Source organism: Oncorhynchus nerka, linkage group LG25, assembly GCF_034236695.1.
Source record: "Oncorhynchus nerka isolate Pitt River linkage group LG25, Oner_Uvic_2.0, whole genome shotgun sequence".
Classification (NCBI taxonomy): Eukaryota; Metazoa; Chordata; class Actinopteri; order Salmoniformes; family Salmonidae; genus Oncorhynchus; species Oncorhynchus nerka.
This window is the reverse complement of record NC_088420.1, coordinates 27,834,552-27,862,486: the sequence shown is the minus strand read 5'-3', so window position 1 is coordinate 27,862,486 and position 27,935 is coordinate 27,834,552. Positions and strand designations below refer to the sequence as shown.

At 43.8% G+C, this 27,935-nt stretch overlaps 3 protein-coding genes across 4 annotated transcripts; all 3 read right to left on the bottom strand.

The window, feature by feature from the left end:
• Positions 1 to 1,666: 1,666 nt before the first annotated feature.
• LOC135564517 (uncharacterized) lies at positions 1,667 to 5,313 on the bottom strand. The gene is made up of 3 exons (XM_065009713.1): positions 3,780 to 5,313; positions 3,565 to 3,625; positions 1,667 to 2,882 (listed from the first exon to the last, which is right to left on the bottom strand). The coding sequence occupies exon 3, from the start codon at positions 2,755 to 2,757 to the stop codon at positions 1,699 to 1,701; it is 1,059 nt and encodes a 352-aa protein (XP_064865785.1). The 5' UTR covers positions 2,758 to 2,882; positions 3,565 to 3,625; positions 3,780 to 5,313; the 3' UTR covers positions 1,667 to 1,698.
• Positions 5,314 to 12,366: 7,053 nt separating this feature from the next.
• Positions 12,367 to 14,849, bottom strand: LOC115108892 (P3 protein-like). Its single transcript, XM_029633454.2, has one exon. It carries the CDS (start codon positions 14,267 to 14,269, stop codon positions 12,869 to 12,871), a length of 1,401 nt encoding a protein of 466 aa, XP_029489314.1. The 5' UTR covers positions 14,270 to 14,849; the 3' UTR covers positions 12,367 to 12,868.
• Positions 14,850 to 17,662: 2,813 nt separating this feature from the next.
• LOC115109323 (charged multivesicular body protein 1a) lies at positions 17,663 to 27,528 on the bottom strand. Of its 2 annotated transcripts, XR_003860501.2 has the most exons (8): positions 27,388 to 27,528; positions 26,743 to 26,762; positions 26,571 to 26,648; positions 25,638 to 25,784; positions 25,327 to 25,455; positions 20,510 to 20,706; positions 20,146 to 20,262; positions 17,663 to 18,734 (listed from the first exon to the last, which is right to left on the bottom strand). XR_003860501.2 is itself a non-coding variant. In XM_029634104.2 (7 exons), the coding sequence occupies exons 1-7, from the start codon at positions 27,392 to 27,394 to the stop codon at positions 20,241 to 20,243; spliced, it is 600 nt and encodes a 199-aa protein (XP_029489964.1). In that variant the 5' UTR covers positions 27,395 to 27,528; the 3' UTR covers positions 17,663 to 20,240. The 2 variants fall into 2 exon arrangements, 1 of the variants encoding a protein (XP_029489964.1); XM_029634104.2 differs by having other exon boundaries at positions 17,663 to 20,262.
• Between the last annotated feature and the right edge of the window lie 407 nt (positions 27,529 to 27,935).

Genomic DNA, 27,935 nt, shown 5'->3' with positions numbered 1-27,935 from the left:
TCCAATTTCTTATGATAAACATCACAATATGTTGTGTCTACCCATGTCTATAGCAGTACAGCTAATAATCTAAGAATGGAACCAATTTACTGTTAATAAGTGTGCTGTGAGATGGTAGTGCAGCAGGCCAGCATGGAAGCTGCCCTTCCTCTAATACACAAAGAGATGCAGTATAACAATAATAATCAAATCTGGGAAACACATCATAGTATTTCTGTCAAAATAAGGGTCTTGATTTCAACAGGTTTGGTCCAGATGAGAAGTGAACTATGGATTCACACATGTATTCAAACTGTAGCCAATTTAATCATCCTGCTCTGTTATAGTCCATGCTTCCCTCCCTCTCTTAACCCCTATATGGGCACACCTGATACTAGTTGATATATTCGATGATGGTCTCACAGTCCAGAGTCCTCTTCACTCTGATTTCAAAACATTTACATTACATTTACATTTAAGTCATTTAGCAGACGCTCTTATCCAGAGCGACTTACAAATTGGTGCGTTCACCTTAAGACATCCAGTGGAACAGCCACTTTACAATAGTGCATCTAAATCTTTTAAGGGGGGGGGAGTGAGAAGGATTACTTTATCCTATCCTAGGTATTCCTGAAAGAGGTGGGGTTTCAGGTGTCTCCGGAAGGTGGTGATTGACTCCGCTGTCCTGGCGTCGTGAGGGAGAATTTTGAGAAAACAATACTGATACTGAACTGACTTCAACAATGTCTATTGGATGGGTTACAGATCAGTCCAATACTGACCCTGTCTGCTGGTCCATGATGGCGTTAGGAATGTGTGAGCAGACTGTCCTCATGTCTACTGCACAGCTCCCTTGGTCCCCAGGAGAGGGACAAGGTTCTAGACTGTGCAGGTTTAAATCTGTTGCCTCACTTGGGATTCTGGGAGTTTTACTAGGAGACGGAAGGGGGGGGCGTGTTTCCATAGCGCCAAGTCAGATTTCCTCCCAGTCGTATTTGTGTCAGTAACACTCTTCCACAACCCATGATTCTCCTGCTCACCCTGTCTGTCTGCCTCCACATGCTCAAATTCCCCACTCGCTTCAATCGGCAACCTCCTCGCAGCTGGCATTAGTCTGGAAATGAGGTACAGCAACTGCAAATACACACGCGCACATGCACACACACCAATTCAGGGCTAGGCAGGACATGTCTCTGTGCAGTCAAGCAGAGAGGTACAACTGTAGGCGTATGTGACATTCCGCTAAAACAGCAGCCCCCTGCTGCTTGCATAAAGGGCATCTCAGAGTGTAGCTGGGTGATAAGAATAATTTCAGTGACACTGGGAAAATAACGTGCATACCGGTACCTTTTTATTGAGGCTGCAGGGATGATTCTACTGCTGCGGTTAAAACTGTGACTCAATCCTACAGAGCCCATAGTAAACCGGCAGCCACACAGAATCTGGCCAACAAAAACAAAGCAGTCCACATAAATACATACTATTATGATAGCACTGTCCTATTGAGCTGTGCCTTTTGGTTTGCAATATACTGTATAATTAGTATCATGTCATCCTAGATGCTGAGGGTCCCTCTCCAGTCTCACCCACCTAACACAGAAGAGCATTATGGTTTTGGGCAGGGCAGGGCAGGGCAGTGGCCAGTGCCTCCGGAACAGACACAGGGCGCACAATTTAATGACCCCCCTATAGGGAAGGACAAAAGAAGACTATGAGAGGCTATAAGAAAGAGTAGAGGGGGTAAGAAAGAGAGAGAGAGAGCAGGAAAATAAGATGGAGAGAGCGAGAGAGAGAGGGAAAGTGAGATGGAGAGAGCGAGAGCGAGAGAGAGGGAAAATGAGTTGGAGAGAGTGAGAGAGAGAGGGAAAGTGAGATGGAGAGAGCGAGAGCGAGAGAGAGGGAAAATGAGTTGGAGAGAGTGAGAGAGAGAGGGAAAGTGAGATGGAGAGCGAGAGCGAGAGAGAGAGGGAAAATGAGTTGGAGAGAGTGAGAGAGAGAGGGAAAGTGAGATGGAGAGCGAGACAGATAAAAAAATATATATATGGACACCTTGTTGTGGAGCAGGTCCCATATGATCCCCTTGTTGTGGAGCAGGTCCCACATGATCCCCTTGTTGTGGAGCAGGTCCCATATGATCCCCTTGTTGTGGAGCAGGTCCCATATGATCCCCTTGTTGTGGAGCAGGTCCCACATGATCCCCTTGTTGTGGAACAGGTCCCACATGATCCCCTTGTTGTGGAGCAGGTCCCATATGATCCCCTTGTTGTGGAGCAGGTCCCATATGATCCCCTTGTTGTGGAGCAGGTCCCACATGATCCCCTTGTTGTGGAACAGGTCCCACATGATCCCCTTGTTGTGGAACAGGTCCCATATGATCCCCTTGTTGTGGAACAGGTCCCACATGATCCCCTTGTTGTGGAGCAGGTCCCATATGATCCCCTTGTTGTGGAGCAGGTCCCACATGATCCCCTTGTTGTGGAGCAGGTCCCATATGATCCCCTTGTTGTGGAGCAGGTCCCACATGATCCCCTTGTTGTGGAGCAGGTCCCACATGATCCCCTTGTTGTGGAGCAGGTCCCACATGATCCCCTTGTTGTGGAACAGGTCCCACATGCGGTGCAGGAGGGCAGTGAGCAGCTTTCTGTGTCCCAGCAGGATGTTGACAAACTGGGACACCCAGGGGCTCGGTCTTGGGTCACAGAGCACATTAAGCTCAAAGGAGAGAAGTGCAGTTTTAAGCTGACTTGCAGTTACACTTGTGGAGGCTAAGAAGAACATAATATACACAACTATGTGCAGATGGACTGGAAAGAAAATCAAGTAGTGACAATTCTGTATTATTTCTTAATTCCGGAGGCGTCCAAAAGTCTCTGGCAGAAGCTCCTGAGGATCATGTTCTCCACCTGAACATAGACAGGACAGACAGTGTGAGAGACCGAAACAGTGAGTGTGGCATCAGAAATAACTAGAACGACAGACAAATAGAGTAGGAAACTAAATAGTTGAGACAGAGCAGAAAAAGAGGAGAAAAACAGTAGAAGACGAAGAAGAAGTAGAAGAGGGAGAAATGCAGAGACAGGAGGACAGTTGGCAGTTCCTGGCATTCCTTCCCACTTTATTGTGCAGCTCAGGGGAAGTCGACTCATCTACATGAAGCTTGATGATTGTCTGGCCAACCAGTTCCTCAGCACATTCAGGGAACACAATACTCAGCGTGTGGAAGATCCTGGCCAGACAACTCTGTCAAGTCAGAGATAATAAAACTGGTTTGATTTGTATGTGTGTGTGTGTGTGTGTGTGTTTTTGTTTAACTATTTGAACAAACAACTGGAATCAACATACACAAAACATCTGTATCAGACTCAAAGCGATAACAGAAAACTGTGTGGTCAGTCAGTGGTTGTATGGCTGTGAGTGTGAATACCAGAACTGACTTTTTGAGTGAATCTATGAAATTCATCCTTATTTCAGGCTTTACATGCAGCTGACTGGACAGAGACAACAAATACAATACCTGGACAGAGCATGTGAACACACCATTCAATAAAATCCATTCATTTTAAATCAAGAGAGAATAAGTCTTACCACACGTGGAGTTAGGAGGGCAGGGAGAAAACGAGTCAGGGAATATGGCCTTCTGAACATGCTGGAGTAGGAAAAGAGTGCAAGTGTGGCGACACATAAAAAAAGACACAGTGCAGAACACAATACGACATGTATAAGTCATCGGTACATTGATCTCAATAGGTGATTTGTGAGAGTTATGCAGCATTTTGATGCTATATTTTTAGGGTACCTACCAGCCCTCCATGATGACTGTGTCAGATATCCTTCCTGTGCTCTCAAACAAAGAGACTGCCTTGTCCACATCCTGACCTGCCTGACACTGGGGCTGAGAAGGAAGATTGCACACAAACACACAACACTGATACACACATAATTAACGCATGAAAAACATTAATTGAATAGATACAACCAGCAGAGGGCGCTCAAACCTGCACAAGAGCTCCTGCCCTAGAGACATCCTCATAAAGGCCAATCTCCTGCAGACAGAGAGAGGGGGACCCTGTTCATACAGCTGGAGGAGAGGAGATGAATGAGCTGCTGAATGAGAGGGTTTGTGGTATGGTAAGTCAACCAGTCAGAGTTAGATACATTGGAATAACTGGGTTGTCTCAGCTGATCTATATACGCCTCACATACTGGTTCAGTGACTCTCTAGGCCCTACCTTCAGGTCAGCCAGTCTGGTCTTGGCAAGGGAACCAGTCTGACTAAAGGCCCAGTCCAGCAGTAAAGTGTTAAAGCAGAGCCAGAGTATCTGTCACCTGACCTTCAGGTACTGCGGGGGTCAAAGGACACTATGTCCGACAGGAACTTCAGCAAGAAAACCACAGACTTCTTACTGTTCCAATGGTAACTGCCGGCACCACCGAAACACATCCAGGAAGACAGGAGAGAAGTCAACTTTGTCTAAGAGAGGGGACCAACATATTGGTATTCTAGTAGCCACTAACTAAACTCTGAGGGGACTAGCCTTAAACCATTCACTGTACGAGGGGAAAACACCAGGCCCTTCCAGTGCACCCTTACGGGCCAGGAGGAAAGCAGTGATCATGTTCTCCAAGTCAAGTGCTCCCGAGTGGTGCAGCGGTCTAAGACACTGCATCGCAGTGCTAGAGGGAGTCCCGTGGGGCGGCGCACAATTGGCCCAGAATCGTCCAGGTTAGGGGAAGGTTTGAACGGGGGTAGGCCCTCATTGTAAAAAATAATTTGTTCTTAACGGACTTGCATAGTTAAATAAATAAAAAAAACTCAAATGCTGAGCTTAGGAACCTGGACTGGAGCTCTGATGTACAAAGAGAGAAATTTCATTTTTTATTGATTTATTTGACCTTAATTTAACTAGGCAAGTCAGCTAAGATTCTTATTTACAATGATGGCCTACACCGGCCAAACCCGGACGATGCTAGGCCAATTGTGCGCCGTCCTGTGGGACTCCCAATCCCGACCAGTTGTGATACAGCCTGGATTCTAACCGGGGTGTCTGTAGTGACGCCTCTAGCACTGAGATGCAGTGCCTTAGAACGCTGCGCCACTCGGGAGCCCATGGGAGCATTTTTGGAAATAACTAAGTGTCTGTGTGTGTGTGTGTGTGTGTGTGTGTGTGTGTGTGTGTGTGTGTGTGTGTGTGTGTACCTTTGAGGCTTGGCTGGGTGTTTGGATTGTACACGAGCAGGGTGGAGAGACAGGAGAGCACATGCTTCCAGTTAACCTCACGAGTCTCCAGTACTTACTGCAGTTGAGAAAGCAGCTCCTCTACCTTGAATATCACTGCCAACTAGGACAGAGAAAGAAAAAGGGATAGATGTTATATCACACCACAGATACAGTCACATCACAACTCTCTATTATAAGGTCACACTTGTTTTTCTATAGACCGGTTTTAACATACCCTACTGTAATTTCACAATGTCCTGTAAAAACACCCTAATGCCATAACTCACACCCACAGGTACATCATCATTCACTTCAGATGTATGTGGTCAGTCACACCCATACACACCAATACCTCACAAACAACTACATGACAAAATACATATTTGGAAGAGCAGCTCACATTAACCAGACATGGTAATGTATTTATAGATGTACTAAGGTATATATAGATGTTTCTTTAGAACAGAGCACCAGCCATTTACATTACGAAACAAGGAGGTCAACAGTATGCAGGTTTTTAGCAAAGCCCCGCTCTCTTTGCATGGCAATGGTATCAGATACTATGTAGAATATAGGTAGAGGAGAACACAGATGAGATAGATGATATAGATGGCTGTTTTACAAGAGGCCCTATATTAAAGAGAGATGTCAATGATAACATATTCTGTGATTTTAACTTTCAGTCTGTAGGTGAGTGTATGAGACAGAGTGGGAGAAGAAACAGCGCAGTGCATCAGGTGATGGACACACCACACAAGGAAGCATCAAACATCTGTACCCTTTTCCAACAAAAGGAGATACATACAAGAGTGAATATTATGGATTATTATGTATGTTTTATAATTCTGTTTGATTAGCAGCCTTTTCCACTTCACCATCATTCAGCTGCTGTTTCACCAGTATCCAGCACACCTAAAATAACAACAACACAGGTTCAGAAATTAATATTAGCAGCCTTTTCCACTTCACCATCATTCAGCTGCTGTTTCACCAGTATCCAGCACACCTAAAATAACAACAACACAGGTTCAGAAATTAATATTAGCAGTTGGATAAGATACAGCCTCTGTCTATTGAATGCAGTTTCGAGCTGCAATGAGAGGGGACATTCAAACTCACAGGAGAGCATGTCATCCAGCACTGAACAGCAAACCAGGGAGAGCCTCCTGCATGGTCTCGTCAAAACCAGCTCGCACCAACACCGTTACCACAGCTGCAACACAATACATCGTTGGATGTACAGACTGATGTGAGGTGAATGGCAGATAATAATATATGTACACTTTATTCAGAAAGTATTCAGACCTCTTCCCTTTTTAGACATTTTGTTACGTTACAGCCTTATTCTAAAATTGATTACAATCTACAGACAATACCCCATGATGACAAAGTGAAAACAGGTTTTTAGAAATGTTTGCTAATGTATTAACAATAAAAAACAAAATAACTTATTTACATAATATTATACCCTTTGTTATGTGACTCGAAATTGAGCTCAGGTGCATCCTGTTTCCATTGATCATCCTTGAGATGTTTCTACAATTTGATTAGAATACACCTGAAGTACATTCAATTGATTGGAAATGATTTGGAAAGGCACACACTTGTCTATATAAGGTCTGACAGTTGAGAGTGCAAGTCAGAGCAAAAGCCCAGCCCTGAGGTTGAAGGAATTGTCCGTAGAGCTCAGAGACAGGATTGTGTTGAGGCACAAATCTGGGGAAGGGTACCAAAAACAATTTTGCAGCATTAAAGGTCCAAGAACACAGTGGCCTCCATCATTCTTAAATGGAAGAAGCTTGGAACTACCAAGACTCTTCCTAGAGCTGGCCGCCCGGCCTAACTGAGAAATCGGGGGAGAAGGACCTTGGTCAGGGAGGTGACCAAGAACCTGATGGTCACTCTGACAGAGCTCCAGAGTTCCTCTGTGGAGATGGGAAAACCTTCCAGAGAGACAACCATCTCTGCAGCACTCCACCAAATCAGGCCTTGATGGTAGAGTGGCCAAACGGAAGACACTCCTCAGTAAAAGGCAAATGACAGCGCACTTGTAGTTTGCCAAAAAGGCACCTAAAGGACTCTAAGACCATGAAAAACAAGATTCTCTGGTCTGATGAAACCAACATTGAACTCTTTGACCTGAATGCCAAGCGTCATGTCTGGAGAAAATCAGGCACCATCCCTACGGTGAAGCATGGTGGTGGCAGCATCATGCTGTGGGGATGTTTTTCAGTGGCGGAGACTGGGAAATTGGTCAGGATTGAGGGAAAGATGAACGGTGCAAAGTACAGAAAGAGGGGACAACGACCATAAACACACAGTCAAGAGAATGCAGGAGTGGCTTCAGGACAAGTCTCTGAATGTCCTTGACTGGCCCAGCCAGAGCCCCGACTTGAAGCCGATCAAACATCTCTGGAGAGACCTGAAAATAGCTGTGCTGTGACGCTCAACATCCAACCTGACAGAGCTTGAGAGGATCTGCAGAAAAGAATGGGAAAAATTGACAATGTTACAGGTACATTTTCGTTTCACATTATTTTTTTATACCTTTATTTAACTAGGCAAGTCAGTTAAGAACAAATTCTTATTTTCAATGATGGCCTAGGAACAGTGGGTTAACTGCCTGTTCAGGGGCAGAACAACAGATTTGTACCTTGTCAGCTTGGGGGTTTGAACTTGCAACCTTCCAGTTACCAGTCCAACGTTCTAACCACTAGGCTACCCTGCCACCCCATTATAAGTTCACAAAACCTGTATGCTGCCACTCAAAAGAAAAAAATATATAGTAAGAAATACATAAAGTTTAATAATTAATAATAAATTCAGTATTAACAGGAAAATAAATTCCCTCCAACCGCATCGATCCAACATGTATCCATCCAAAAGTATTTTATGAAATCAAACTAATAGCTAATTATTTTGATTAAATGCATCTTAACACAATGAACAGAGGCAATTTTAATGACCATCTAAATATCAATCTCCTCCGACAGGACATGGGACAAACAGATGAATGTATTATCAGGGTTGGCAAGGCTAACATTTCAGTCTGTCTCTCTTGCTGATCGATCTGTTGAAGGTAAATGGCACCAGCTAGTCCATTAGAGCTACACTGTCACTGGGATGATGAAAATGTCTGCGACAGCAGTAATGTGAGGTACTACAGTTTATTACTCTAAACAGACACATTGTTTAGTCACTGAACAGAATGTTCCTCTGTTAAGTTGTTCCTCGTTCTGCCCCTGAACAGGCAGTTAACCCACTGTTCCTAGGCCGTCATTGAAAATAAGAATTTGTTCTTGACTGACTTGCCTAGTTAAATAAAGGTAAATAAATAAACAGCACCAATGCTGAAAGAACATCGACTTGAAGGCAATTTCAGTACAGCTATGACTATGAGCTATCCATCCATACCGTCGATGGACCAGATGAGACTAGCCCTGGTTCATAATTGTATCTGTCTCTATTTTGTGTGAGAATGGCTCATATGCAAAAGTTTGAACATAAGATGAGAGAATTGTATGCCCTTCAGACAGTCTTCCTTTGTTTGTCGTTCCAGTGAATAGGCCTACTGGAGATACAAGCACACACGAATGAGAATATTTTTGAGGATTTCCTGGGAATTCCACCCATGTTTTCCTGGACACCCTGGCACTGCGGCAAGAAACCTGCTCATAGAAGGTGAAAACAAGTCATTAAAATGTAATCCCATCTGTCTCATGAATTGTTAAGTGTTTTCTTCCCTATTGTGTCACTAAACCACAGCATAGGAAGTGTAAATACTGCAGCTGCTGGAACAGTGTCATGAAATCACCTGTCAACCTGTAAAGTACAGTGGACACTGCTAGCTGGGAGAAACAAGTGGACGTGACACTGTCCTTGCACCCACAGCAGGTACAGTACTTCACCCATTTATCTAATGGAAGTGACACTTTAGGCATTTCCTTAAAGTACAACTTACAAAGGGGCACTTTGCTTAGTTTGCGTAGGATTTTACAAACCACACAGCTCATATGGTAACCTCTTGGCTCTGTAGCACCAAGAAGAGAAATATCATACCAGGTAAATTAGAGTATATAGTGTGTATCTGTGAAATAGTTTAGGCCCTATGTCTGTCTCTGTGCAGCAGAATACGAGGTGGAATGCATGGGCTGAAATCTGTGGTTATCAAAGGTCAAATTACCATTGCAAGTGAGGCTGAGCAGCTGTTGAGCCTTTCATTGAAATTACAGACAGGGGGTGCATGGCAGTGAGAGAGAGGGAAAGAGACATGCATGCATTGACAAAATTGATGACTCCCATTGGTAGTGGCATGATTGTAATTCACCATGTGAATTTACATCATTTTCATGCAACGCTTCAAATCCTTAAAATACCTTTGGCTAAAAATTGGTCCAACAGCAGGTATATTAATTAAATTGACGATATGTTGTGCATCTGAGTGTAATTGATATGCAAGGCTTATGACACTGTACAGGAGGGTCCAGAACACAATGTAAACAGAGCCATGTAAACATTTCCCATCGGCTTCAATGTGTGTTAATCCATTCGTTTTAGATTAGGGTTAGTTGCGATTGGAAAACAAAACAGGTTTTCAGTATATGGCAATTTGTAATGGAAACACAAGATGGACTTGCCACAAAAGTATTCTAGGATTTTACTATTGTTTCCCAAAATACAACTTTACCCATAAACCCCTACCTGTTTTCCAATAGAAAAGTGTCAATAATTGACAGGAATAAGGAAACAGTTAATGATTTTGGGGATAGTTGAGTTATATCTTAATTTACTGTTTTAACTATCAGGTCTCATTTACAGGAAAACAAAATACAGTGGCTCCCCACTTCGCTCAGCAGTTGAAGTATGCGAATATTGACCAAGCCCCTTCAAACAACAGAGTTCAGCCCATAGACTTCAGCATACATGCTACTTTCCTGAGCTCCCACGTCTTGTGCCAAAACCAAGCTCCAATGCCGTTTCCCACTACAAATAGGCAGAGAAACACAGTAATTAAAATACTTGAGTGGTGTAAAAGGGATAAACACTTACAAAAATGCCTTTTACAAAACGTTCACTCCCCTAAGGTGTCAGTTTTGCTTTTGCCAGAAAATGAATACATAGAGTGCATTCGGGAAAGTATTCCAATGCCTTGACTTTTTCCAAATTCTGTTACGTTATAGTCTTATTCTAAAATGGAATCAATTGTTTTATCCCCCATCACTTGACACATAATAACCCATAATGACAAAGCAAAAACTGGTTTTGAGAATTTTTTGTAAAAAAAACAAAAAACTCATATCACATTTACATAAGTATTCAGGTCCTTTACTCAGTACTTTGTTGAAGCACCTTTGGCAGCGGTTACATCCTCGAGTCTTTTTGGGTATTACGCTACATGCTTGGCACCCCTGTATTTGGAGAGTTTCTCCCATTCTTCTCTGCAGATCCTCTCAAGCGCTGTCAGGTTGGATGGGAAGTGTGGCTGCACAGCTATTTTCAGGTCTCTCCAGAGATGTTCGATCGGCTTCAAGTCGGGGCTCTGGCTGGGCCACTCAAGGACATTCAGAGACTTGTCCCGAAGCCACTCCTGCATTGTCTTGGCTGTGTGCTTAGGGTCATTGTCCTGTTGGAAGGTGAACCTTCACCCCAGTCTGAGGTCCTGAGCGCTCTGGAAGCAGATTTTCTTCAAGGACCTCTCTGTACTTTGCTCCATTCATCTTTCCCTCGATCTTGACTAATCTCCCTGCCCCTGAAAAACATCCCCACAGCATGATGCTGCCACCACCATGCTTCACCGTAGGGATGGTGCCAGGTTTCCTCCAGACATGACGCTTAGCATTCAGGCCAAAGAGTTCAATCTGAGTTTTATCACATCAGAGAATCTTGTTTCTCATGATCTGAGAGTCTTTAGGTGCCCTTTTGGCAAACTCCAAGTGGGCTGTCATGTGCCTAATACTGAGGAGTGGCTTCTGTCTAGTCACACTACCATAAAGGCCTGATTGGTAGAGTGCTGCAGAGATGGCTGTCCTTCTGGAAGGTTATCCTATCTCCACAGAGGAACTCTGGAGGTCTGTCAGAGTGCAGAGGGACCATCAGGTTCTTGGTCACCTCTCTGACCAAGGCCCTTCTCCCCCAATTGCTAAGTTTGGCTGGGCAGCCAGCTCTAGGAAGAGTCTTAGTGGTTTCAACCTTCTTCCAATTAAGAATGATGGAGGCCACTGTGTTCTTGGGGATCTTCAATGTTGCAGACATGTTTTGGTACCCTTCCCCAGATCTGTGCCTCAACACAATCCTGTTTCGAAGCTCTATGGACCATTCCTTCGACCTCATGGCTTGGTTTTTACTCTGACATACACTGTCAACTGTGGGACCTTATATAGAGACAGGTGTGTGCCTTTCCAAATCATATCCAATCAATTGAATTTACCACAGGTGGACTCCAATCAAGTTGTAGAAACATCTCAAGGATGACCAATGGAAACAGGATGTATCTGAGCTCAATTTTGAGTCTCATAGCAAAGGGTCTGAACACTTATGTAAATAAGGCATTTCTGTTTTTGATTTTTAATAAATTAGCAACATTTTCTAAAAACCTGTTTTTGCTTTGTCATTATGGGGTATTGTGTATAGATTGCTGAGTTTAAATTGTTTTATCCATTTTAGAATAAAGCCATAATATAACAAAATGGGTGAAAAGTCAAGGGGTCTGAATACTTTTCGAAATCACTGTAGGCAGCTATTATGACTGTATGAGCATATTTCACCTGCCGAAAAATCACGTTCATTCCAGTCATAACATGCCCTCTCACAAAGACCTATGTACTACACAAAAAATGTATATTGAAAACTACAACCTCCATTTCAGGAGTAAAAAGCCTTAGAAACATTAGGTAACCACATAACATGCAAACATAGATGTGTTATGAGATTGTTATAATACAAATGCAAATACACAATGCAAAGACACATGCAAATGTCCTCGCATTGGCACACACAAAGAAACCTGTTAATCAGTCCACAAATATTATGCACAGGCAAATATTGTCACGGAAACACCCTCAGAAACAAAGGTATTGCTCAGCTGTGCTGCAGCGCAATCTTTACTTTAGTACGTCTCAGTGTTAAGATTCCTTGTTGAAATAAAGATCCTCCTTGGACAAACGCAAGACTGCTTTTATGAATGCTTTTATTTCTTTACGTCTCCTCTTTATAAAGTACATGGACTCTTAGAAAACCATATTTGAATCCAGAACAACAACAAAAAATGAGTAACAGTAGTTTTTAAACACCATACTTTTCCATCTGACAAACAATCAGTTTTCAAAACCATTCCCATTCCTTTGACACATAGACCTCTTGTAAACAAATCAATCATTTCAATTACAAAAAATGTTTTATAGAAAAATATATTTTCTTTAATAGGTATTTCTCTTTCGGCCTATTTACATGAGGTACTCTTCAGTACAATCTCATTAAAAAATGAAGAAAAAAGGGGGTTAGCGGGACAAGGCCTTTGGTTTCAAGAAAAAATACATTATTTAAAATGTCCATTCGCTGTCCTGTGTACACAGTGTCAATGTCAATGATTGTTTTCATATTGTTGTGTGTGATTTGTAGCCAACACTCTGGGACCTCCACAGGTTTGGTTAAGAACAGAAACTTTGTCTACAATCAGGTTTCAGTCCGGACGGTGGGGGTACAGAACTTTCGATGGGCAAAGTGACCGAGGACGATGAGGAGCATCTCAGAGGTGCTGCTGAGCGCCACTATGAAGGGCGCTTGGGACGCAAAGTCAGCCTCGGCCCGCCGGAACGACAGCTGCATAACCGCCAGCGCCAAGAGACTGTTCTGCACCCCCACCTCAATACTGACCGTCTTCCTCTGTGGCACTGCCAGCCCTGCCAGCTTCCCCATCCCAAACCCTAGCAGCAGCCCAAACAGGGGCACGGTCACCCCCGCGACCACTATCTGAGGTCTCACGTTGGCCAGGATAGACGCCCCCATCTGGTAGGCCATGAAGATGCCACCCACGATGAGCACGAAGCTGAAGGGCCGGATCAGTGCCAGCAGCACGCGGGTCAGTTTGGGCAGACGTAGCTTCACCAGCATGCCCAGGGAGATGGGGATGGCAATGAAGAGAAGGGTGCCCAGGATCTTGATAAAGGGCACGTGGAGGGCAGCGTGGACACCCAGTAGCCTGCCGTACAGGGCAGAGCACAGGGGCATGGCTGCTGCAGCTACAACTGTGGACACCAGGGTCATGGAGATGGCCAGGGTGACGTCCCCGCCCAGTAGCAGGCTGTAGAGGTAGCCTCCGCCGCCGCCCGGGGCAGAGCATGTGATGACCAGGCCCAGGGAGAGGGCCTTTGGCAGGGAACCCAGCCTGGACAGACCATATGCGTACAGTGGCATGACCAGGAACTGCCCTGCAACCCCCAAGAGGAGGGGCACAGGCTTCCGCAGGAGACCCCTCAGCACCTCTACCTCTACCTTGCACCCGAAGGCACACTTGTTGATGAAGATGAGCGGCAGCAAGGCAAATAGGACAGGGTTCTCAGAAAAGTGGGACAGCACGCCTGACTGTATGAGCCCGGCAGCTGGGTCATCCCTGCCAGGCGCCACCCTGATGCAGTAGTCTGTCCTTTCTTCAATTACAACAGGGAAAGAATCCTGGTCCAACTCCAATAGCTGGATGAGCAGTTGTGCCCGACCCGGTAACCCAGACTTTATGCTGATAATGAAACTCTTCACGGGCCCCGCATGACTGTTACTTACATTCAGGATGGAAAGAACCTCCGAGTCCAAGGAGCTTACATTGACCGTCTGCTTCCAGCTCTCGCGGCCCTTCGTACTTACGACGCTTCGGTATTGACTGGAGATTACAATCACGCCCTTAGTGTTTTCGGGAAACTCAAATTCTTGGGAGGTCCCGTCCCCGATTTGTATATACCTTCTGTTACTGTCGGCCGTCACGTTCATGTTGTTGTTGTCTGTCAGGGACCTGCCCTCCGTTGGCGGATCTGTTCCTCTCGTTATCAAGAAGAGACAACAGAATGCAAATAGCGTCCTCATTGTTAGGTGCGCCGCAAATACACGCTGCTCCCCAGCCTGCGACCTCCCCAGTCCGTCTTAAACCGCCTCCCTTTTACAGAACGCGATAAAAACTTCTCAGATCCCCTGATACAACAACTACGTATGTAGCGGGGTCTACATTCCTTCTGGTTCCCATTTAGCTTCACCCGTATTCTTGCTCTCTTTCTACCGGAATTTAAACATCACCCCGCCCCATCCGACTTGAACGCTGCTTAAATTCCAATAAAAAAAATTGCTGTCATATTTGACCGATATCAGACGATACACGAATCATTTTTTTCGTGCTAAGAAGAAATATCTGCCTCGGCGAACCGTCGCCTCGAATTCCGGTTTTTATTGTCTATATGCCAACTGTCACCACCGCCGTTTCCCCCTGATTTCTTCTCTTATTTCACTCACTCGCTAAGACTTATTGTAATCCAATCAGAGAAGCCCCTAGCGTTAACTCTCTTTTTTTGCGTTGACTCTCTAGGTCCCTTACCAAAATAAGCACCAACGTCACTTGAGAAAAATCTAATTGCGGGGGTGTTCTTTCTTCCATGCGTGGGCTGCATTCTCAGCATCATAGAGGATACACCGTTTATTTATGGGGGAGGACCCACTGCAAAATGCTGTGGTCATGTTATGTTGACTAAAGGAAAATGGTGGAATAAGATAAACATAGTCCAAAACATATAAACTGCAGTTCATTGTGGCTGGAGATATTTTCCTTTATTTAGTTATTCTGCCCTTACAAAAAAAGATTGCAGTTTTAAAACTGCAGTTAAAGTGCAGTAACTAGCCAATTGTGGTATTTTGGAAGCAGTAATTGCTGAATAACTCAGCAATTCCAAGGAATTGTAACTGTAGTTAGACTTCAAAATTACTGCAATCTTTTTTTGTAAGGGTGGCATCACACACATGATTTATGCAATAAATAATGCATTTAAGCAGAGTTACAGTTCGCATAAAGAAATCAGTCAATTGAAATATATTGATTAGGCCCTAATCTATGGATTTTATATGACTGAAAATACTAATATGCATCTGTTGTTCACAGATACCTTTAAAAAAAAGTAGGGGCGTGGATCAGAAAACCAGTCAGTATCTAGCGTGACCACACGCTGTCGTATGCATTGTTCCAGAGCATCCCAAACATGCTCAATGCTCTGGTGAGTATGCAATCCAGAACTGGGATATTTTCAGCTTCCAGGGAATTGTGTACAGATTCTTGCGACATGGGGCCATGCATTATCATGATGGCGGCGGATGAATGGCATGACAATGGGCCTCAGGATCTCGTCACGGTATCTCTATGCATTCAAATTGCCATCAACAAATGCAATTGTGTTCGTTGTCCGTAGCTTATGCCTGCTCATACCATAACTCCACCACCATGGTGCACACCATGGGACACTCTGTTCACTAAGTTGACATCATCAAACTGCTCAACCACACAATGCCATACACGTGGTCTGCGGTTATGAGGCCGGTTGGACGTACTGCCAAATTCTCTAAAACAATGTTATAGGCGGCTTACGGTTGAGAAATTAACATTAAATTATCTGGCAACAGCTCTGGTTGTCATTCCTGCAGTCAGTATGCCAATTGCACACTCCCTCAAAATGTTAGACATCTGTGGCACTGTGTTGTGTGACAAAACTGCACATTTTAGAGTGGCCTTTTATTGTTCCCAGCACAAGGTGCACCTGTGTAATGATCATGCTGTTTAATCTGTCAGGTGGATGGATTTTCTTGGCAAAGGATAAATGCTCACTAACAGGGATGTAAAATAATGTGTGCACAACATTTCTGAGAAATAAGCTTCTTCTGCATATGGAACATTTCTGGGATCTTTTATTTCAGCTCATAAAACATGACACTAAAACTTTACATGTTGCGTTTATATTTTGGTCAGCATAGTGTGTGAGAGGGGGAGCACCTGGTATGTTTGTCGAGCAGGAGGGTGGATTTAAGGTGTTCAAGCTAGTCTGTTCTAGTACCAGATATTTGATGTCTGGTAAGCTCTTGAATAACACATCCTCTGTGTGCTATAGAAAATCTAGGTTAAACGTAGTAGGCAACTTGAGATTTTGTAACCTTTATGGTTTTATCTATGGAGAAACTTGTCAAGTCTATGAGACCATGCTGCAACGGAAGCTTGATGAGCCACTACAGGAACATGTTTCACTATCAAATTCTCTTGATCTTTGGACCGCTGCATATTTGATCACTGAGCAAAAACAGAGTGACCATGAACACACACATTGCACGGTATCCATTTCCAGGTCGCTGCTAAGACGTTCATACACAACAAATGCAATTGTGAAATTTGATACCACCATTCGCATGATGTAAGGGAACCCCCTGTGCTCTCTGAACAGCAAGGGCACATCACATAAGATTAATGGATTCATAGCATGAAGTGTCTTACCTGACTTTTTAATAGGTTAAGTGAGTCCAGTCAGCATTTTTTCTGAGAAAGCTATTTAATCGATCATAGATAGTGAGTGTAGCTACTTTCATAGTATTGATAAAAGAGTGCAGCTATCTATCGTGCAGTATGTGGCCTACTTTGACTCATGACTCAGAGGTTTCAAGAAAAAAGGGAGAGGTCTGGTCTTCTGTGAAAGCATTTAAGCCAACAACCTGCTGAACTGGAGAGCTCTCCAGACATTTCGCAGAGTGATAGTTAAGAGCCACAGGGCAGATAATATACCTCACAAAAGACACAGGAAAAAAAGCCTCTTCTCTTAAGATTCCATACGCACCTAGTGCCTTCAGAAAGTAATCACACCCTTTATTTTTTCCACATTTTTATTGTTTTACAGCCTGAATTTAAAATGGATTAAATTTAGATTTGTCATTGACCTACACACAATACCCCATGTCAAAAGTATAATTATGCTTTTAGAAATGTTTACAATTTAATTAGAAATTAAAAGCTGAAATGTCTTGAGTCAATAAGTATACAGACCCTTTGTAATGGCAAGCCTAAATAAGTTCAGGGGTAAAAATGTGCTTAACAAGTCACATAGGAAGTTGCAGGGACTCACTCTGTGTGCAATAATAATGTTTAACATGATTTTTGAATGACTACCTCATCTCTGTACTCCACACATATAATTATCAGTAATGTCCCTGAGTCGAGCAATGAATTTCAAACAGATTCAACCTCAAAGACCAGGGAGGTTTTCAAATGCCTTACAAAGAAGGGCACCTATTGGTGGATGGGTCAATATAAAAAATAAGCAGATATCAAATTTCTCTTAGAGCATGGTGAAGTTATTAATTACACTTTACATGGTATATCACTACAAAGATAGGCATCCTTCCTAACTCAGTTGCCGGAGAGGAAGGAAACCACTCAGGGATTTCACCATGAGGCCAATGTGACTTGTTTAAAACAGTTAGTTTAATGGCTGTGATAGGAGAAAACTGAGGATGGATCAACAACATTGTAGTTACTCCACAATACTTACCAAATTGGTAAAGTGAAAAGAAGGAAGCCTGTACAGAATACAAATATTCCAAAACATGCATCCTGTTTGCTATAAGGCAGTAATGTAAACCTGGGGCAAAAAAATGAAAGAAATTAACTTTATGTCCTGAACAAAAAGTGTTATGTTTGGGGCAAATCCAACACATCACTGAGTACCACTCTTCCTATTTTCAAGCATGGTGGTGGCTGCATCATGTTATGGGTATGCTTGTCATTGGCAAGGACTAAAATGAAACAGGAGAGCTAAGCACAGGCAAAATCCTAGAGGAAAACCTGGTTCAGTCTGCTTTCCAACAGACACTGGGAGACAAATTCACCTTTTAGCAGGACAATAACTTAAAACAGAAGGCCAAATATACACCTTAGTTGCTTACCAAGACGACATTGAATGTTCCTGAGTGGATTCAGGCTGTAACATAAAAGTGTGGAATAAGTCAAGGGGTATGAATACTTTCTGAAGCCATTGTAGACAATTTAGACCCTTGTTTCAGTATGACCATGGGGAGAAATGAGGTTTACTTTGAAGCTGTACAGTAGGCATGTACAGTATAAGAAGTCTGTCTCTCTGACATCAACAGTTACCTACATGACCTGTTTACATCAGATGAATGCATAACATAAACAATCTTTACTGACGGCAAGCATGTTATATAATCTGAAAGGCTAATAATAATGACCATCCCTCCCCACAGAAAAGGAAGCAAAATAATTGTGTGAAGCAGCACGAAAGAGAAATGTTCACAGCATCACAGATCATTTTTTAACAGCATGAACTCTTCAGTATGTGAGCTTATTTTGGCAAAAAGTAAAACATGCATTTGAGGATGTGTTGAAACAGCACCCACAGTCTGATGGTTGAACTCATGTCTTGGTTACATGGTTTCCTGGTTACAAATGCTGCAACCATAGGATAATCCAGAAGTCTATCAGTCTGCTTGTGGTGCCATATGCTGCTGTCATTTCCTGAGTGTTGAAATAACAAAATGTTCATATCAGATGGCTAAATATACCAAAATACTGCAAAACTTGCATAACTTTGAGTATTAATAACTATTCCCATGTAAAATAAAAGAAAGGAATGTATTCCCAAAATGTCTTAGCTACAGAAGCCAAATCTCTGGTTTGTATGTGATGTGGACAGAAAGGGGACATCCTTGTTATATGGCAACATAATTCAAGAGTTCAGGACTATAAGGTTCTATCTGCACTTGTCAAAATGTTATTGACATAGCCTTGTTCGGTTCAATGTTCTCTACTCTAAATACCACAATTCATGTTTTTAAATTCAAAAGAATACAAGATAAAAAACACACTTCAAACCAAAGAGGGTTCAGAACATTATTTTGGCAGATAGAACTTTATAGTCCCAAAACCTCAATATTAAAACCTTACATAGGATCAATCACTATATGTCTAACTACATACATCCAGGCACTGAGAAGAAGACCTATGCATACCCCTGCATCCCAATAAGGCACACATATTCAAAGTAAAATAACATAGGCATGAATTAGTAATACATTTTAACAGAAATAATCAGGAAAACAAAAAATTGTCCTCCCTCTATATAGAAATAATGACAATATGTCAGATGATTATTTCTTTTAAGAGTTAGGAGAAAGCAGTAGACAATAGTGTGTCTTAATTTTGTTTGTTAGTGTTGTCAATACAGTGTGTAAAGAGATGACTGTGATTTAGTGCTAAACAGAGTGCAAACTGGGAAACATCAGAGCACTAAATAATATTCTCCATTCAAGTCAATGATTTGTCCGTTCTATTCATTCTATGTATATTCATTTAATCTTATCTGATAGGTACAATCCAGATAAATAACTTTTGGGGGTCCAAGCTTCAATATATTACACAAATGTGTGTTTTAAAACACCCTTTTCCAATATACTATTTGGACATTTTGCAAAACTCTTCATGTTCTCAGGAAAACCCTCAATTCAAATATAAATCCAAAAATATGTCATGTGACAATGTACTGAAATTCACAAGTACAACTAACCAAGGGGGATATTTTTTCTCTCTGCATTGTTGGGAAGGGCCCGTAATTAAGCATTTCACTGTCGGTCTACACCCGTTGTTTTACGAAGGATGTGACAAATAACACTTTATTTTGATTTGAGGGATCCCCAATTAATATAAGACAATGAGTGAGAGATGGAAAGACTGATATGGGAAAAGGAAAATGAAAGGTGGGGAAAAAAAGATGTGCAACAGAAAAAGACAGACAGACAGAGAAAGAGGGGGAAGAGAGAGAGGAAGAGAGAGACCCATGCCTTCTCAGGTGGTATTTTCAGCACCACAGTGTGAGTGTGTATATAAATAGACGTGAGGATGGAAATCAATAGGCTCATTAGGTCCTCACGGTATGAACAGTTTGATAGAATCACACAGCTCCCAGCTGTTTGTTTCCAAGCGGTTGTCAAGCCTCCTTCTGTCTCGCGAATAGTTGAGAGATGTTCAGTTCCGCAAAGCAGCCAACCTGCAATGTAAATAAAAGTGTAATTGTTGATTTATATGAAAATCTTTGGTCTATGTGCATGTTGATCATTGGAATATCACTATGCATAATTAAAGAGGGGATCTATCATAGCACCAACACATCTAGCCAGAATCTACACTACTTTACAGTCAAATATTTTGAGAATAGTTTGTCAACACATTTCCTTAATTTAGAAAACAAGCCAAATGTCCCACAGTAACCAGTGAATGCTGCATTGTTAGGGTACCTGCGAGACAGCTGGTCCTCCTTCTCCTGTTGTGAGCGTGAGGAGCTCTCTCCCAATGAGGTGGCTCCTGCAGGCAGCTGGCTGAGCTGGTCCATCACCTCCAGACCACTCTCTTCTGCTATCTGGACGATGAGGTCATCCACCTGGTCCTGGGGCGTGGTCAGTGTGGTGGCCGAGCTCATAGAGTCCTCCATCACCTATAGGTGAGTGGGTTTATGTTGTTTCACAATTAATGCAATTATCCAGAAGGGTCCAGTAATGCATGTTGAGATAAAGGGTTTAGTGAAATAGGAAAATGGTCGAGGAGGCCGAGTGAGCTAGAGGTCTTAGGGAAGAAGGAGACACGGCTTGAAAACGAATGACTTCAAGAAATTAAATTGATTAGGAGTACAACCATTATGTATACTGAACAAAAATGTAAATGCAACATATAAAGTGTTGGTCCCATGTTTCATACGCACAAAAAGCTTTCTTCTCTAAATTCTTTTTGCACAAAATCTTTTACATCCCTGTTAGTGAGCATTTATAGCCAAGATAATCCATCCACTTGAAAGGTGTGGCATATTAAGAAACTGATTAAACAGCATGATCATTACACAGGGGCCCGCACATTGTGCTGGGGACAATAAAAGGCCACTCCAAAATGTGCAGTTTTGCCACACAACATAATGCCACAGATGTCTCAAGTTGAGGGAGCGTGCAGTTGGCATGCTGCCTGCAGGAATGTCCACCAGAGCTGTTGTTCATTTCTCTACCATAAGCCATCTCCAAAGTTGTTTTAGAGAATTTGGCAGTACGTCCAACCGGCCTCAAATCAAATCAAAGTTTATTTGTCACGTGCGCCAAATACAACATTGAAATACTTACTTACAGGCTCTAACCAATAGCGCAAAAAAGGTATTAGGTGAACAATAGGTAAGTAAAGAAATAAAACAACAGTAAAAAGACAGGCTATATACAGCAGCGAGCCTATAAAAGTAGCGAGGCTACATACAGACACCGGTTAGTTAGGCTGATTGAGGTAGTATGTACATGTAGATATGGATATGTAGATATGGTTAAAGTGACTATGCATATATGATGATGAAATGGGAGGAAAACTCGCCTCCCTGCGGACCTGGCATCCTTTCACTCCCTCCTCTCTACATTTTCCTCTTCTGTCGCTGCTGCTAAAGCCGCTTTCTACCACTCTAAATTCCAAGCATCTGCCTCTAACCCTAGGAAGCTCTTTGCCACCTTCTCCTCCCTCCTGAATCCCCCTTCCCCCCCCTCCTCCCTCTCTGCAGATGACTTCGTCAACCATTTTGAAAAGAAGGTCGACGACATCCAATCCTCGTTTGCTAAGTCAAACGACACCGCTGGTTCTGCTCACACTGCCCTACCCTGTGCTCTGACCTCTTTCTCCCCTCTCTCTCCAGATGAAATCTCGCGTCTTGTGACGGCCGGCCGCCCAACAACCTGCCCGCTTGACCCTATCCCCTCCTCTCTTCTCCAGACCATTTCCGGAGACCTTCTCCCTTACCTCACCTCGCTCATCAACTCATCCCTGACCGCTGGCTACGTCCCTTCCGTCTTCAAGAGAGCGAGAGTTGCACCCCTTCTGAAAAAACCTACACTCGATCCCTCCGATGTCAACAACTACAGACCAGTATCCCTTCTTTCTTTTCTCTCCAAAACCCTTGAACGTGCCGTCCTTGGCCAGCTCTCCCGCTAACTCTCTCAGAATGACCTTCTTGATCCAAATCAGTCAGGTTTCAAGACTAGTCATTCAACTGAGACTGCTCTTCTCTGTATCACGGAGGCGCTCCGCACTGCTAAAGCTAACTCTCTCTCCTCTGCTCTCATCCTTCTAGACCTATCGGCTGCCTTCGATACTGTGAACCATCAGATCCTCCTCTCCACCCTCTCCGAGTTGGGCATCTCCGGCGCGGCCCACGCTTGGATTGCGTCCTACCTGACAGGTCGCTCCTACCAGGTGGCGTGGCGAGAATCCGTCTCCTCACCACGCGCTCTCACCACTGGTGTCCACCAGGGCTCTGTTCTAGGCCCTCTCCTATTCTCGCTATACACCAAGTCACTTGGCTCTGTCATAACCTCACATGGTCTCTCCTATCATTGCTATGCAGACGACACACAATTAATCTTCTCCTTTCACCCTTCTGATGACCAGGTGGCGAATCGCATCTCTGCATGTCTGGCAGACATATCAGTGTGGATGACGGATCACCACCTCAAGCTGAACCTCGGCAAGACGGAGCTGCTCTTCCTCCCGGGGAAGGACTGCCCGTTCCATGATCTCGCCATCACATTTGACAACTCCACTGTGTCCTCCTCCCAGAGCGCTAAGAACCTTCGCGTGATCCTGGACAACACCCTGTCGTTCTCAACTAACATCAAGGCGGTGGCCCGTTCCTGTAGGTTCATGCTCTACAACATCCGCAGAGTACGACCCTGCCTCACACAGGAAGCGGCGCAGGTCCTAATCCAGGCACTTGTCATCTCCCGTCTGGATTACTGCAACTCGCTGTTGGCTGGGCTCCCTGCCTGTGCCATTAAACCCCTACAACTCATCCAGAACGCCGCAGCCCGTCTGGTGTTCAACCTTCCCAAGTTCTCTCACGTCACCCCGCTCCTCCGCTCTCTCCACTGGCTTCCAGTTGAAGCTCGCATCCGCTACAAGACCATGGTGCTTGCCTACGGAGCTGTGAGGGGAACGGCACCTCAGTACCTCCAGGCTCTGATCAGGCCCTACACCCAAACAAGGGCACTGCGTTCATCCACCTCTGGCCTGCTCGCCTCCCTACCACTGAGGAAGTACAGTTCCCGCTCAGCCCAGTCAAAACTGTTCGCTGCTCTGGCCCCCCAATGGTGGAACAAACTCCCTCACGACGCCAGGACAGCGGAGTCAATCACCACCTTCCGGAGACACCTGAAACCCAACCTCTTTAAGGAATACAAGGGATAGGATAAAGTAATACTTCTCACCCCCCCCCCTCCCCCTTAAAAGATTTAGATGCACTATTGTAAAGTGGCTGCTCCACTGGATGTCATAAGGTGAATGCACCAATTTGTAAGTCGCTCTGGATAAGAGCGTCTGCTAAATGACTTAAATGTAAATGTAATGATCAGAGAGTAGCAGTAGCGTAAAAAGAGGGGGTGGCGGGTGGGACACAATGCAGATAGCCCGGTTAGCCAATGGGTGGGGGCACTGGTTGGTCGGCCTAATTGAGGTAGTATGTACATGAATGTATAGTTAAAGTGACTATGCATACATGATAAACAGAGTAGCAGCAGCCTAAAAAAAGAAAAAAAAAGAAGAGAGTTTGGGGGGGGGGGGGGGGGCACACAATGCAAATAGTCCCGGTAGCCATTTGATTACCTGTTCAGGAGTCTTATGGCTTGGGAGTAAAAACTGTTGAGAAGCCTTTTTGTCCTAGACTTGGCACTCCGGTACCGCTTGCCATGCAATAGTAGAGAGAACAGTCTATGACTGGGGTGGCTGGGATCTTTGACAATTTTTAGGGCCTTCCTCTGACACCGCCTGGTGTAGAGGTCCTGGATGGCAGGCAGTTTAGCCCCAGTGATGTACTGGGCCGTACACACTACCCTCCGTAGTGCATTGTGGTCAGAGGCCGAGTAATTGCCGTACCAGGCAGTGATGCAATGCTCTCGATGTTGCAGCTCTAGAACCTTTTGAGGATCTCAGGACCCATGCCAAATCTTTTTAGTTTCCTGAGGGGGAATAGGCTTTGTCGTGCCCTCTTCACGACTGTCTTGGTGTGTTTCGATCATTCTAGTTTGTTGTTGACGTGGACACAGAGGAACTTAAAGCTCTCAACCTGCTCCACTACAGCCCCGTCGATGAGAATGGGGGCGTGCTCGGTCCTCCTTTTCCTGTAGTCCACAAGCATCTCCTTAGCCTTGGCTACATTGAGGGATAGGTTGTTATTCTGGCACCACACAGCCAGGTCTCTGACCTCCTCCCTACCTCCTCCCTATAGTCTCGTCGTTGTTTGTGATCAGGCCTACCACTGTTGTGTCGTCTGCAAACGACACAACAGAGGGAGGTGCTTAGTTGTACTATGGTGTTGAGCTGTAGTCAATGAATAGCATTTTCACATAAGTGTTCCTTTTGTCCAGGTGGGAAAGGGCAGTGTGGAGTGCAATAGAGATTGCATTATCTGTGGATCTGTTTGGGCTGTATGCAAATTGGAGTGGGTCTAGGGTTTCTGGGATAATGGTGTTGATGTGAGCCATTACCAACCTTTCAAAGCACTTCATGGCTACGGCCGTGAGTGCTACGGGTCTGTATCATTTAGGCAGGTTGCCTTTGTGTTCTTGGGCACAGGGACTATGGTGGTCTGCTTGAAACATGTAATCCGTCTGGCCCCGCAGCTTTGGGTATGTTGACCTGTTTAAAGATCTTCCTCACGTCGGCTATGGAGAGCGTGATCACACAGTCAATCCGGAACAGCTGATGCTCTCGTGATTGTCTCAGCGTTGCTTGCCTCGAAGCGAGAATATAGGACCTCCACATCTGGCTTCTTCACCTGTGGGTTCTGTCTGTAATAAAGCCCTTCTGTGGGGAAGAACTAATTCTCTCAAGTGGGTGGGCGTATGCCCTCCCAGGCCCATCCATGAATGCGCCCCTGTCTATTTGTGAAACCCATAGATTAGGGCCTGATTAATTTATTTCAATTGACTAATTTCCTTCTATGAACCGTAACTCAGTAAAATCTTTGAAATTGTTGCATGTTGCGTTTATATTTTTGTTTAGTATTGATGAGGAACATTTTCTATAAACTTGTGCCACTCACCGAGGTGTGAACATCCAGGTTCTGGACCTGCGTCTCAAACTTGTCCATAACAGCAGACACCTTCTGCAGGTCCATGGAACCCAGCGCTTTGTCCAGTGCCTTGGTGACCTGCGTCATATTCTTTGTGACCTAGGGATATAAAACACAGGAGTGCTACACACAAAGGTAGGACAGAGAGTACATCTCTATGAAAGTAGCCAGTAGCGAGCTGAGATTGGGGGTCAAGAGAAAAGATGACAATGACTAATGTGAGACACACAATTGGATGATATTAACATATGATTATGATTAGGCAGAGGGAATAGACTTACCGCTTTCATAGTGACAGCAGTCTGGACCTTGGAGGCAACAGCATCAACACGGGATGCCATGCGCAGACAATTAAGGCCCTCGTTCTTCTTACGGATGGCATTCTCTGCATATACTCTGGCAACTTCCACATTCTTCTGCTGAAGAGCCTGGTGAGACAAACATACACACTAAAAGTCAGTTCAGTTGCCTATGAAAACAAGTTCAGGGGCTGCATGTGTAACAATCATCTTACAGTAGGAATACTGATCTAGAATCAGGTCCCCCCCCTGTCCATGTAATCTTATTCATAGTGATCTAAAAGGCAAAACTGATCCTAAATAAGCAATCTCTGCTCTGAGACGTTTGATACATATGGCCCCTGGTCGTCTGTTTAAATCCTTAGGACAGTAATGGACTGGTGGAGCCTCAACCATGATCTTCCACTGCCACCTGCTGGTTAATGTGCTGCACACATCTTTAGTCGACCTGTCCAGTCAGACACCAACTGAACATGTAACGAGTATGCCTAATAATTATTCAGCTAAATTAACTATTTAATGACACGAATTTCAACAATAAAGTTGTTTATACGCTATTGGGATAGACTGACTGCTGATCCTGTATTACCACAGGAGGATTATGGCACCTTAATTGGGGAGGATGGGCTTGTGGTAATGGCTGAAGTGGAATAGTATCAAATACATCAAACATGTTTTCCATGTGTTTGATGCCATTCCATTTGCTCCATTCCAGCCATTATTATGAGCCGTCCTCCACTCGACAGCCTCCACTGAACAATAAATACCACACCCTGCATACCCGTAGTCGCATTCAGTAGGGCCCAGTGTACACCATACATATAGCAAAATGTTTTGCATCAAAAAACAAATATCTACTACACACAACTATGTTCAAGCCTACATTCTTTCTCAGAAAGCCCTCCCTTTACTCACCTTTTTAACTTTGGCTTGCTCGGATTTTGAATCTTTCTCTGCCTTTTTGGCAAGTTTTTCGAGCTGTTTTGCTGTAAACTGTTAGAGAAGTATAAGCAGACATTTTAAAGTGTAAAAATGTGTATTAACTATGTTTAAGCTCCACAAAGACAATGGCTAATTTCTTATATACCTTCAGTTGGAAGAGTGTGTCTGAAAGAAAGAAAGAAATAAAAAAAATGAGATGAAAGGGGTGATACACAGATACAACCCAGTGCATTGGGCCTGGAATACTTTGCACTGACAGTGTGCAATGACGACTATGACAGACTGAGGGCAACTAGCTAGTAATCTCGGAGTCTGGATCAAAATCATATAATTGTATAAATTGTCAACGCGTTCTGATCATTTCAAACTCTACACTACTCCAATGGCGAGAACACGCGTAATGCTAGCCACCTAACTACAAATAAATGAAAACGGGAAGTTAGCTATCTATCTAGGCATCCAGACAGTTTAAACAAAATAATCTCTTGAATCCCCATGTAGCTAACGTTACTCGTCTAAACCTTAACGTTTTTGAATACTCGTCTAGCTTCTGGTGACATCTGACATTGCAGTGAGATTTTAATAGCTAGCTACAAAATGTGTATATTTGGTCAAATCTAATATAAACTAATATTAGGCTATTAGCAAGCTATCATAACATTTATCTTATCGACTGGCTGCCAAGCTTTTCCTTTATGCTAGTTTATGTCGGCTAACTAGCGTTATAACGCACGACATAGATCAAAGTAAATTCACAATCTCGTCAAATAAAAAGTCGAAAACGACTTACCATCCATATCAGCGTGCCTTCACTTGACCCAAAACATGTGTTTTAGTTTGACAATGAGCTAATTTCCTTAATGTTTTTGATATTCTGTTTTTGTGATGAGTCTTTCTTTCCCCAAACGAGGTTAGCCAAAGCCACGCCCCTTTCCACTAGCGGCGTAGTCCAGCCTAAATACATCCACGTCATTGGTCAAGCGCATGAGAGCGGTGATTGGATAGATTCAGAGAACCTCAGCCAGGCGCTTACAGTGAAAAGCGTGCTGTCAAAAAGCAGTAGTTACCGTTGCTAACAACAACATATGAGAAGAATGAACCTCAATATCGCCACAGCCAGTAGCGATATTAGGATGTAAATATTGGTGGGGCAAACTAAAAAATAAAATTTTAGATGCATGACAGCAAAGCCACAACACAACACTAAACAATACATTAATTTCAATATAACGGTGACAAACGGTGCCCACAAACTGTTAGGGCCTACATAAAGCTGTCCCTAAAGCACAGCTTTCTTTTCAGCACAATGGAGGGAATCCTTACCACTGGTACACCAGG

What these genes read in the sequence shown, in the direction of transcription:
- LOC115109323 (XM_029634104.2), bottom strand. An exon ending in AGCAAGCCAAAGTTAAAAAG is followed by an intron (nt 25,785 to 26,570) that starts GTGAGTAAAGGG and finishes TTGTCTCACCAG; the next exon opens with GCTCTTCAGCAGAAGAATGT. An exon ending in GAGGACCAGCTGTCTCGCAG is followed by an intron (nt 20,263 to 20,509) that starts GTACCCTAACAA and finishes TTTACATTGCAG; the next exon opens with GTTGGCTGCTTTGCGGAACT.
- LOC115108892 (XM_029633454.2), bottom strand. Translation starts at nt 14,269, where the DNA reads ATGAGGACGCTATTTGCATTCTGTTGTCTCTTCTTGATAACGAGAGGA.
- LOC135564517 (XM_065009713.1), bottom strand. Translation starts at nt 2,757, where the DNA reads ATGTTCTTCTTAGCCTCCACAAGTGTAACTGCAAGTCAGCTTAAAACT.